Genomic DNA, 12,293 nt, shown 5'->3' with positions numbered 1-12,293 from the left:
TATCAGGCTTGCTTTCAATGATCTTATCAGACATTCATATATCCTGTTGGTGAAATGCTTATTCAAATCTTTTGTTCCATTTTTAAATTGAGATGTTTATCTTATATTGAGCGATAAGTGTTCTTTATTTTTGACACAGCTTCTGTATCTGACATATAATTTGTGAATATTTCCACTTGGTGTGGTTTGTTTAAAAATGTTATCTTTTGGAAATCAAAATTCTTACATTTTGTTGAAGTAGGATTTATTAAATTTTTTCTCTATGAACATATTTTCATTTTATTTAAGAAGTCTGTATTCAGGTTTTATACTGACTTTGTTAATTTTTTTCCCAAATATTTTACTCGTTTTGATGCTGTTGTAATCGGAATGATCTTAATATTATTTTTTGGACTGTTCATTGTTACATATAAACATTTGACTTTTATTTATTTTTGTTTATTGTATATTTTTGTATTGTGTGCTTTAAATTCATGTACTAGTTCTAGCAGTTTTTTGGTAGATTCTTTAGGACACTTTACATATAGAATGAAGTCATCTGCGAGTAAAGACAGTTATATTACTTCCTTTTCAATATAGATGTCTTTTTTTTCCTCCTGGGTTTTGCACTGGTTAGAACCAGTTTACTATTGAATAGAAGTGATAAGAACAGACATGCCTGCCTTGTTCCTGATCTTGGGGGAAATCAATCAGTTTTTCATCATGAAGTGTGATGTTAACTGTAGTCACAGATGTCCTCTTCCAGTTGAAGAAGTTCCACTATATTCATAGTTTGTCAAGAGTTTTAATTGGAGTTTAATTTTTTGCTTTTTCTGACGTGGGTGTTTAAAGCTATGAATTTTGTCCTACACACTGCATTAGTTTTATTCCATAAAATTTTACATGTGTTTTCAGTTTCATTCAGTTATTGAAAAGGTCTAATTTCCTTCATAATATCTATAGTCTATTCTTTAGGGTTTGTCTTGGAAAGCAGTTCTGCATGGGACTGTGTCCCTGCACATTTTCTGAGCGGAGGAACTGACTGCTTTTGTTCTGGCTGATCTTTAAAGGATGTTTATATCATGATATAAAGGATGTTTATATCAGAAGGTAGAGATATTCTCTTCCTCCTAAGCAGTGGGCAGTCACGCCTGCTGCCCTCATGAAAGATGCATGTTTCTTAGCCTCAGGTCTCCTCTCCTGGTGTCCATGTGCATGGGCCACCTGGTCTTCCTTGTGTTGCGATTTGGGAACTGAGTCTTGGCAAACTGGCCCCCAAATAATGATACTCTGGCTACTGCTATTGCTCTCAGGGAAAAAAAGTCCTGTAGCTCTGGCCTAGGAGTTTCACGTGTTCTTCCAGCATCCAGAAATCTCTGGCCAGTTGACTTTTGAGCTTGTCGGTAGGGTAAAATCTTAGAATCATCAGTTTTAACATTCCGTTATTTTATTCCCCAATGTTGGAATTTTCCAGATTTCATCCTGAAGTTGACTCTTTAAATTTAATTCCATTTTGGTCAAAGAACATAATTAAATCATTTAAATCTTTTTAAATTCATTAGGACATTTTTATGGTTTAGCATATGGTCTGTTCTGGAGGGTTTTTTTTGTTTTTGTTTTTTGTTTTTTTGTTTTTTCCCCCTCTCTGTATGCTTCATGTGTGCTTTAAAACTATGCATATTCTGTAGCTGTTGGGTGGAATGTTCTATAAATGTTAGGTCAGTTTTGTTCATAGTGTTGTTCTTCTCTTGTCTTTTCCTCTAGGTGTTCTGTCAGTTATTGAGGATAGGATATTGAAATCTATAGGTATAATTGTTAAATTGTCTGTCTTGCCTTTCAATTATGTCAGTTTTGTTTTATATGTATTGGGGCTCTGTTGTTAAATATATACCTATTGAAAGTGCTTGTATTTGTATTTCTATTGATCATAAAATGTTTTTCTTTGTCCCTAGGGATATTTCTTTTCTTAAAGTCTGTTTTGGCTGATATTATAGCTATGACACTTCTTGTACTGTTTGTTTATCTTTTTCCAGTATTTTACTTACAAACTATTTAGGTCTTTGAATCTAAAACATGTCCCTGGGAGACAGTATATAGTTGGATCTTGCCTTTTTAAAAATATTTTTATTTAAATTCAATTAGCCAACTATAATACATCATTATGGATCTTGCTTTTTTATCCAGCCTGATCATCTCTGACTTTTGATTTTGAATTACTGATATTGTTGTATTGACAGATACCATTTTACTGTTTTTTATATATGTGTTTTTGTTGTTGTCCCTCTGTTCCTCCTTTACCTTCCCTAGTGTACTGTTTTATTTCCTCTGTTGATGTCTTTGAACTATTTTTTTGGGGGGGGGTGATTGCTCTAAGAACAATATTCATCTTAATTTATCAAGTCTATTTCCTGAAGGTGATTGTTGGATTTTGTTTGTGGGTGTTTTGTTTTGTTTTGTTTTTGTAACTTTCCTGGACTTGATTTAAGAACCTGTGGCTCTTGTATGTACAGCTGCTATCTCTACTCAATTTTTTGTTTTATAATTTAGCCCCTCTTTTTAGGGGGTCACTCCAGTAACTGCTTAACTAGTTCTGTTGGCGATTTGTCAGAGGTGACCAAACATTGTTAATCATCTTGTCTATGAATCTATGTGTTACTTTGGGGGGAGTTGGGGAGACATTCAAAGGGTAGGCAGTTTTCAAGTCAGATCTAGGTTTTTCTTTCCATGGGGACACCCTTTCCCCCTTGGGTCTTTTCTGCAGATGCACAGCCTGATATCTGCTTCAAAAAGGGCTGTAATCTCAGGCTAACAGAATTGTGGGCATTCTCCATTTTTCTTTTTCTTTTCTTTTCTTTTTTTTTTTTTTAAAGATTATTTATTTATTTATTTGACAGACAGAGATTAGAAGTAGACAGAGAGGCAGGCAGAGAGAGAGGAGTAAGCAGGCCCCCTGCTGAGCAGAGAGCCGTATGCGGGGCTCTATTCCAGGAGCCTGGGATCATGACCTGAGCCGAAGGCAGAGGCTTTAACCCACTGAGCCACCCAGGCGCCCCTCTCTGTTTTTCTTATAGAGTGTGCTAACTTTATGGACAAGGCCCTCAGGAATGAGACATTTACCCTCTGCAGTCCCACATGAAAGCAGGTTTTCAGGGTCTATCACTATGTCAGGGCCCCTATGTTGGGGCTATTGCAGCAGAGCCACTGTAGAAGAACCATTTTGATAGGGCCACTGTGCAGGGTGAGCTGAGGAGGGTTGGGGCACGAGGAGGCAGGAGGAAGGTGGGAGAAGCTCTTGTAAGAATGCTATAGACTCCCACCTTTCTTACCTGAAATTTCAGCAGTTTTTCATGAATAAACACTTCTCGTTTTTTGTTTGTTTGTTTGTTTAACTTTAGTTGATTTCCAGAGCCCTGAAGTTGATATTTTTGACAATTTTGCTGAGGTTACAGTTGTTTTTTTTTTTTTTTTAGGAAAAGGATTTACTGATCCCTTTTCTCTGCCACAGCCAGAAGAGGCTTCTATGCCACTAAAATTTTAGGGCTTTTTAGGAGGTGTTAGAGCTTCATTGTCTCAGTGAATCCGGTCTGTTCTCAGCACAGTTGACTCTTTGATCCCCTTGATCTAGTTTATTGACTGAATTGTGTCAAGCCATGCCAGTAAAGTCCGACGAGTGCTGGTTTTTAGATGATCCTGCAGCATAGTCCAGTAGGAAACCTGGCTTTTATAATTCCTGCTCTGGTACTAAGTGACCTCTAATTACCTGAATGACTTTAAGAAATTCATTATATCGCTGGTGTCATTTTCCATCTCCATAAAATGATGGATAATAACAGTCACCCTTGGGAAGACAGGTAAGAGTTTACAAATTTGGTGATGGTATTATTTGGGTACTTGGATATGCTGCCACCAATTTCATCATCAGGGAGCTCTCTGGGAGCTCATTTAGAAGATATTCTTTCTGGACGCATGGAGAGAGAGTTGGCTTTCATAAGCCAGTCTAAAGTGACAACCCACCTCTGCTATTATGAAGACAGTTCATGATCTGTACAGTTCTATTAGACAAGGAAATTACAGTGTTTTAAGCAGTCATGAATTTCTTAGGGTACTTCAACCCAGGGCTAGGGAAAGCGGTGACTGTGTTTATAAGGAGTGCTAATGTATGTAGGGATGCTGAAACATCACTGGAAATACAGTGAGATGTACATAGTTGTGTTTCATACAGTTCCTCTGGGGACAATACCGTACAGGGTTGGAAAAAATATTTTGAAAAACTGATTGCAATGGGGGATGAAGCCCTCAAAGAGCATGCTTGAGTCAGAACACTTCTTTGCTCCCCTGTCTTCTAAAATGTCTGGGTGAAGTTAAAGGCATGAGGTTAGTTTTGCTGACTCGAATACACTAAGTATATTCGAATAGTGAATACACTTAGTGACTCGAATACACTTGGCTAAAGCCAAGTTGCTCACGACAGTCGGGGGTGGGGGGCATATACTGTTACCCCCAGTCTTTTCTTTTTCATCCTTTCCTGCTCAGCTCTTGGTCTCGCTTCTCAATGTATGTAGGACAGTAGTCTCAACCCTTGTAAAATGCTGGTATAAAGGTTGCTAAATTATCAGTATGATATTTGAGGAGCCCTTTTCTCCGTTTATTACATATTTATCGACTACTTTCTTTTTGCCAGCCACTCTGATAGGCATTGTAGGAAAAGGATTTGGCACAAGTTTCTAATCTTTTTCTTTTTTAAATTGATGCTTAAACTATAAAATAAAGACCAGACGCTTCAGAGGCTATAGGCTTTTTTTTTTTTTTTTTTTTTAAATCAGAGCTGATTCTCTCTTCTATTTCATCTTATTCTGATCGCTGCTTTTGAGATTTCTCCATTCATCTTGCTTCTCTGATGAACATACCTGACCTCCTTCTCAGAGACTGGCTGGCCATTGTCACTGGTGGGGTATTACAGCTAAAAGTGACTTAGCAATCACTTGATTAAAACATGACAGTTTCACAGGCAGGAAAACTAGCATTCTGAAATCAACCCAAAGTTACATCACTAGTTACATCACTAGTCAGTGGTGAGGATGTATAGAACCCAGTTGTCTCCAGACCCTGCTCTTTACAACACAGCACAGCACCACAAATCAGCTACAATACAACTCCCTTTATAAGCAGGATTGATCTGTGTATCTTTGTGTCTATTATTTATTTATTCAACAGTCCATTCATCCACCCATCTGTCCATCCATCCATCCATCCATCCACCTACCCATCATTTATTCCTCCATCTCTATCCTATTTCTTTTTCCTCAGATTTCTGAGGATAGTACATAAAAATTAATTTTAAAGGTATGTGTTTAAAACATATTTTGATTTCTATAACTAACATGATATGAAAATACTTCTCTTTGTCATCTGTAAATATTCTTTGTGATTTCACAGGCTCATCTGAGAGAAAGAAGGTATAAAGACAGGCTTTCACAAGTTTTTAGCAGAAAATGTTATTATAGAAGAAAATTTCATGGCTTCAGCTTTAAAATATTGTGATTAATTATTTTTATTTCCACTGCAGAACTGCATGCTACTTGGAGGACGGAAGAATACAGATGTTCCCCTGGAAGGATATTTAGTAACACCAATACAAAGAATTTGCAAATACCCTCTCCTTTTGAAGGTATTTTATGTGTTTATTTCACTGCAGTATCTTCCTTGTATCTGCATATTTTGTGCATATTTTGCTTTAAAAATTTTTTCTTTTAAATAATCTGATTTTCTGGGACGCCTGGGTGGCTCAGTTGGTTGGACGACTGCCTTCGGCTCAGGTCATGATCCTGGAGTCCCGGGATCGAGTCCCGCATCAGACTCCCAGCTCCATGGGGAGTCTGCTTCTCTCTCTGACCTTCTCCTCGTTCATGTTCTCTCTCACTGTCTCTCTCTCAAGTAAATAAATAAAATATTAAAAAAATAAATAAATAAATAAATAATCTGATTTTCTGAAGAAAGAGCAGATCATAGTTACTAGGGAAAATAGCTATTTCATCACATCTATATGGATTAGGAAACAAATCTTTTAGGAAAAGAGGCTTTTAGTGCTCTTTGTAGAAAACTTATCAATTTGAGTTTTATTTTGAGTAAATTCATTAGTTTTAAGATAGATCCCATTAAATACCTTATGACAAGTTTATATTGCATATTATTTACAGGGTTCATTATCTTAAGTAAATCTACTATTGTTATATTTTTTGACTTCCCCTTACACTGGTGTCTTCTTGATGCTAATGAACTTAAAGTGAAAGTTACATAATTTCACAGTTTGGTATTTGAATCAGTATTACAAGGAATGTTGTGGGTCACATGGGACAATAAATGGTAGGATGTAGAACGACCATGCTAAGCAAGTACTGCCTCTGGACACATTAATGGTCTTAGGCCATTGCCTCATTACAATGACTAAAAGTGTCATTGTGAAAAACGTATTTTAATGTGCTAATTATGCTTGTACTGTAAGAATATGTGAATAGATTAGAATAGCAATTCTGGAAATGGTGCTTCTTGGAACTACAACAGCAGTTTGGGTTGGTGGTTGAGCACGGGAGCTCTGAGTTCAGATCCTAAGTATTCTGCTTACTAGCTATGTGACTGAACACATAATCTAACTTCTTAAAGCGTTGGGTTTTTATTAATAAAGCAGAAATAATGATGATGAAATTGTAGCATATGTCTGCAAGGATGTGTATAATGGATGTGTATGTCTGTGTATGTGTGTATATACATACATATATATATACACATAAGGAAAATGTATTACATAAAAATAGTAATTAAACTGTTATGCAAATCATTTAGCACAGTATGTACTCCATATATGTTAGCTATTATTATTCATATATATTTGATTCTGATTTATCTTAATAGTTTAACTACTTCTTTAAATTTTTAAAAATTTAAAATATTTCAATATGTTATGCACATATTAACTGATGTTCTTATTGATTTACTTTTTGAGAAACAAATGTAAGGAATTTGAACTTAAAATACAAATTTTTTAACTACAACTTCCATGAGTTGCATAACTGGGTTTTATGTAAAATTTCTTTGAAAACAATTTCTCCTTATTAAAAAACAAGTTAAAATTGCTTGCTTAAGCCACAGAGGGAAGCTAACATGGTCAGTTCTGCAGACCTTTAATAGGGTCTTTAGTACAGGAAGGTTGGGGCAAACATGACTCTTGTCTTTCTGAGAGTCCTTTCAGACTCTTGACTTGGTGACTCAGATCACATCAGCTATTCCTGGACCTGATTTAGGAATCCCAGGCATTTGTTTGTTTTAAGAGTCAGAAGGGATAGTGATATTAAGAGAAGGATATCACGCTAAGTAGTTGTTCTAAATCACTTCTGGATGGGGATGACCACCAGATAGGGTTGGCTGATCTGACCTCTCAAAAGATAGAATAATGGACACCCCCTTGCTTAGGAAGAAAACGATCAACTCAGAGCTCCTTCGAGAAAGGGAAAGATGCCATCTTTCCCCTTCTTTGGATGATTATCTTCACAAAGAAAGATGAAGAAACTATTTACTTGTGTAGTAGATATGTTGGTGTTGATAATTTTTTTGTTGTTGTACCATTGTGCTGATAGTCTCTGATTTTGGTCGATTTTATTTATTCAGAGAAAAACATTAGGGGTTAGGCTGTGTGTTAAACAATCTATTGCTCATATTTGTGGGACTTGAAATTATTGGTGTGGCCACCCAGTACAGCGTTCATAGAAAGTAACTGACAAAAGATTATTACTAGTTATTTTTCTTGCTATTTCACATTGTCTACATTCATGTCTCAATTTCATGGATACCCACTGGGCACAATTCCATAGGACCTCAAATCACAGTCTGCAGACTGACTTGACCACTTCACATAATTTACAAATACTTCTGCACTTTAGAATTTTTAGAGAAGCCAGCATATCTCTTTTATGGATTTGTGATCCAACATGAGTTTTTAAATCTTGTCTTGGGAGTGATGTAATGTGTATTCTTCTGGTGCTAGCTCTGCCGAATGGAGTGTGAACATACTGAATGCAGGGTCAAAGTTTATGGCAGAAGTTTCAACAGTAACAGACCTCAAGAGAGTATAACAACTGCATAGTTTCCCACTGGATGTTAAGAATTAAGAAAATTATTTTAAAGACTTGCCACAGGATTTCTGTAATTGTGTTAGTTACGTGATGATGGCAACTGTAGTAAAGAAACAAATGACTAATTAAAAAGCAATGCGGTCACAACTGTCTAGACAGTGGGTGAAGATGTTTAATTTTGTGCTTTTAAACAACAAACAAAACCTTTTAATATATTTAAAAGATTAAAGATCATGCTTGCTCTGATATCCTGAATGGAAAAAACATAAAATGCCAAAAAAAAAAAACCCAAATCAAAACAACAACAACAAAAAAAACTATTGAGGGGCATATGGCAATTCATTCATTGAAGAAAGTGAAGCTGAGCTATTGGTGAAAATAGCATAAATTGTTCTGTTAGTGACGGAGTATCATGGAACTTGTAAATTATTTATTTTTCTAGAGTATAAAACGTTATTTAAAATTTTTGCTTTATTTATGGCATGTTTTTGTAGTTTCTCAAAAGTGTGTTAGGAAATAAGGCATTGAAATTATTTTTGAAATTATGGGACATATTTATTTAAAGACTTACTGTTCTACTAAGAGTTAAGACATACAGAGTTCTATTTCTGTTGGAGCAAAGGTCAATCTTAGAAACAAATTACATGCTGCAGGTGAGATATTTGACAATTCAAAAGGAGAAATCTAATTTAGTTTTTAAAACAAAATAATTTAAGGCAAAAAAAAATTAAAGGAGCTGCAAAATGTGTGTCAGGGTAACGTATATTCATTGATTCAATGTTTCATTTTTTGATCTGAATTTTAGTGGAGTTTGTGATGTCCCTTCTGAAAGTGGCTCTCACAATCTCTGCAGTTCTCATTTCCTGGACATTCTGAACCTGCTGTACCAGAAAGCTGAAGATCAAAGGGCGATTTGTTTTTTTGTGTATAAACAGGAGTTACTGAAGCGGACTCCAAGGAAACACAGTGACTACGCAGCAGTAATGGAAGCCCTCCAAGCCATGAAAGCTGTCTGTTCCAACATAAACGAGGCCAAGAGGCAGATGGAGAAGTTAGAAGTTTTAGAGGAATGGCAGTCTCACATTGAAGGCTGGGAGGTACATTCACTCTACTCAACAATGGAGCTTAAAATAGTTTTGTTATGTCTTATGCTACGTGTAGAATTGTTGACATTGGATGGAGCCATAAATGGTCATTTTCCCAGTTAATGCCAGAGGGCTGTAACCATTTCTGCAAAGTGCTGTCATTATTATTTTAAAATATCTTTAGAGTGACAGTTAATCGACTTAATATCAACCTGAAAGCTTTGTCATAGAGCCATCTAATATTGTGTGGGTTATGAGCTTTGGTATTTTAGTATTTGTGCATCTTGATTATCCTTTTCCCTGCCCTCCTTTGGTCAGTAAGTACATAGCCTAAAACCTGGAGAGAGTAAGGAAGGGGAGTAACGTTCTGTATGTGTTCTATGTTACTGTTATTTTCAGATTTTAAATTAGGTGTTTGATGATGAATTTCATTTTAAGGCCACTTAATCTCTTAAATTGTATTTCATTGCAATTATTTCATCATTTCTAAATGAAGAAACGTCTGTGATGTGGTTTTTAAGGTCCATTCAAGATGAAAAGTCTTATGGATTTATGACTCATTAGAGAAAGAATTTTTTTAATGATTAAAAAAAGCAAACAAAGAGTGATATCAGACTCTATGTTTTCATCCATGGTAACTTTGAATCCCTATTAGTTCATGGGGTTGGAGCCCTATGTTATTTTAGTGCTATATAAAGCATAAACTAAAATTTTGTCTTTAAACTGACTTAACTGAGATGAGATGAGCTTTCAACTGGGATCATTTATTTTTATAAAGTAAAGCAATTAAGACATTTTTTAAAGGTATTGAGAAGATTTAAAATGTTTCCAACCAAATAATGTATCACACAAATTCAAGTGGATTGCTTTTTATCTTTAGGACCTTATAATTAACTGATTTGTTTCGTATCTTCAATATGTTGGTTTCCATTTAGATCTAAAATTATATCCACTCAGATTTGCAAAGAAACCTCAAATGTTGACCTCTGGGAATTCCCCAGTTTATCCACTCTTCACCATGAAACTTTTCAAATCCAACTGGGATCGAAGTTTTCTCTTCGTCTATATTCTTTCATTTCAAGTGTCCAGGGTGACCTTGCATTTCAGCATGAATGCTACTTATTTTAGTCAGTTAAAATGGTTGTGTGTTTTACAGTTGATTCATGATGATAATTCCTTTCCTGGGGAGCGGTTGTCCTGCTGGGTTGAGAAAAATGGACTGAAGTTTGTTTTTGTCGTTCTGTTGTCACTCGAGCATTGGAAGAAAAACTGGACGTGCTTTAAATTGCAGGGTTTCTCATTGATATCTGCCAGGCCTTTTCCCAAAACAAAACCTCACAGATTCTACTCAGTACTCTAGGGGAATGGAATCTGTCATAATTTTGTTCCTCCTCATGTATATTCTAAAAAAATTGTATCTACTGCAGAATTAAGAGATTCTTTAAAAAGTTGATATTTCTTGCTCTGGGCATGCCAATTACTCAAAGGAAGAATGTGTGTGGATCATGTTCCATTACTTACAGCCCCTAACAGGGGGTGCCTCAATCTCACCAGCTCTCTGTGTTTACAACAAACAGTTGAAGTGCAAGAGGAAAATGCAGCCTCAGGACAGAGGAAACTGTCTGCAGGAAATCAGATATGACTACAGTTCCAACAGGCACAGAGGAGATCACTAGTGTCAGGTCCTAAAAAGGGGCAGCAATGTAGATTCTATCTGAGTAGGATTTGAATATAATTGCATAAGACACAGCCAGGCTGCTTTGGGGGGTTTTGGGACGTTGAGGGAACGCAGCTTGGAGGAAGGCCCAGCTAACTGCTTGGCAACTTTTGATAAGAACAGGATTCCTCATCTCAGTCCACCAGCTTGGAGAGAGGGGGAAAGCTCTTATAATACTCACACCTGATCTGTTCCTGGAAGCTTTGGAGAAACTGCTGATAGGACTCCGATTTGTCCAGGAGAAAGGGTAGACTTATAGGATGAATGCAGGCCCTGGGAGGGAAGGGGGATAGTTACAGAGCTTTCTTCGAATTGCAAACAAAGATTACTGCTCAGCTTGCAGACAGCTTTGTTCTGTGTTTAGAGTAGCTCTAGTGGGTTTAGGACATGGCCAAGGGCAGATGTCGGGTGGCATGCGGGCCAAGATCGGAGAGTTCCCTAAAAAGCCTTTAAGGTGAGAAGTCTTGAGCTAAGAAGGCTGGGAAACAACTCCATGTCTAGTTCTTTCCCCAAGCTCCTGCAGACCCTTGAGGACCACCTGAGGGATGACACACCTGTTCCAGTAATTAAAATTTCTTGAATGGGATCTGAATCTGATATACCATGAATTAGCATTATTTTCACCTTAGGTGGATTATTTATTTCAAGTAAGTCACTTAATTATCCAGTCTTATTTTCCCATAAATGAAATAAAGGCTTTTTATAGTGAAATTTGTCCGGTATCTTGCCTGTCTAATATTCTGTGCTATAAATTATCATTACATTCCTTTATGTTGAATTTAGGTAAACAAGTGATTGAAATCTATGGTCCCAAATTAGATGACAGAGAGCTGAAGCCTGATTTTCAAGCCGACTTCATCTCTAGTCTGGACTCTAACCCTTACTATGGGGATGATGCATCAGACCTCTCCCACATACTATGTGGGTTATTACAGGAGTGAAACGAAATAAGTGGAAGTGCTTTGAATACTGTAAAATCCTATGCAAATGAGTAGTATTTTAAAGTTCTGGTTCAATGGTAGGATTTTGCCCTTGAGAAATTCCTATTTGTCTAATACATTCTCCTGACTACTGAAGGTGTTATATCACTTCAGTTCAGGTTAGATAGTTCCAAGTCACAGAAACTAAAAGAAAAATTAATTTAAAAAGATATGGGTAGCTCACAGAATCAGTAGAAAAGCTACTAGGGTATCTAGGCAGCCAGCACTGGTCAAGTAGGTTCATCAGTGCCCTGACTAAAATGAAAAGACTCTAATAATTTTTTTTTTTACCATTCTATTACATCACTCAAGATTCAAGATCAAAATCTAAGATTCCTGTAGTCTTGCCTAGGGGAGGACAGAGGTCCTTGTTGGCAGTTAGCCACTTTCCTTTTGAGGAAAGGCT

At 36.5% G+C, this 12,293-nt stretch overlaps 1 protein-coding gene across 7 annotated transcripts in view; it reads left to right on the top strand.

Annotated features, from left to right (window-relative positions):
- The window catches only part of PREX2 (phosphatidylinositol-3,4,5-trisphosphate dependent Rac exchange factor 2), a 356,760-nt gene that overhangs the window by 71,568 nt on the left and 272,899 nt on the right, over positions 1-12,293 (top strand). For all 7 annotated transcript variants that reach the window (XM_059166273.1, XM_059166268.1, XM_059166269.1 and 4 more), the window contains 2 exons: positions 5,546-5,647; positions 9,041-9,202. In XM_059166273.1, coding sequence (XP_059022256.1) covers positions 5,546-5,647; positions 9,041-9,202 — 264 coding nt within the window. The remainder of the gene's footprint in view (positions 1-5,545; positions 5,648-9,040; positions 9,203-12,293) is intronic.

The sequence above is a fragment of the Mustela lutreola genome, chromosome 3, assembly GCF_030435805.1.
Source record: "Mustela lutreola isolate mMusLut2 chromosome 3, mMusLut2.pri, whole genome shotgun sequence".
NCBI classification, from domain to species: Eukaryota; Metazoa; Chordata; class Mammalia; order Carnivora; family Mustelidae; genus Mustela; species Mustela lutreola.
Note: the sequence above shows the minus strand (reverse complement) of the source record. Positions and strands in the feature narration are given on the sequence as shown.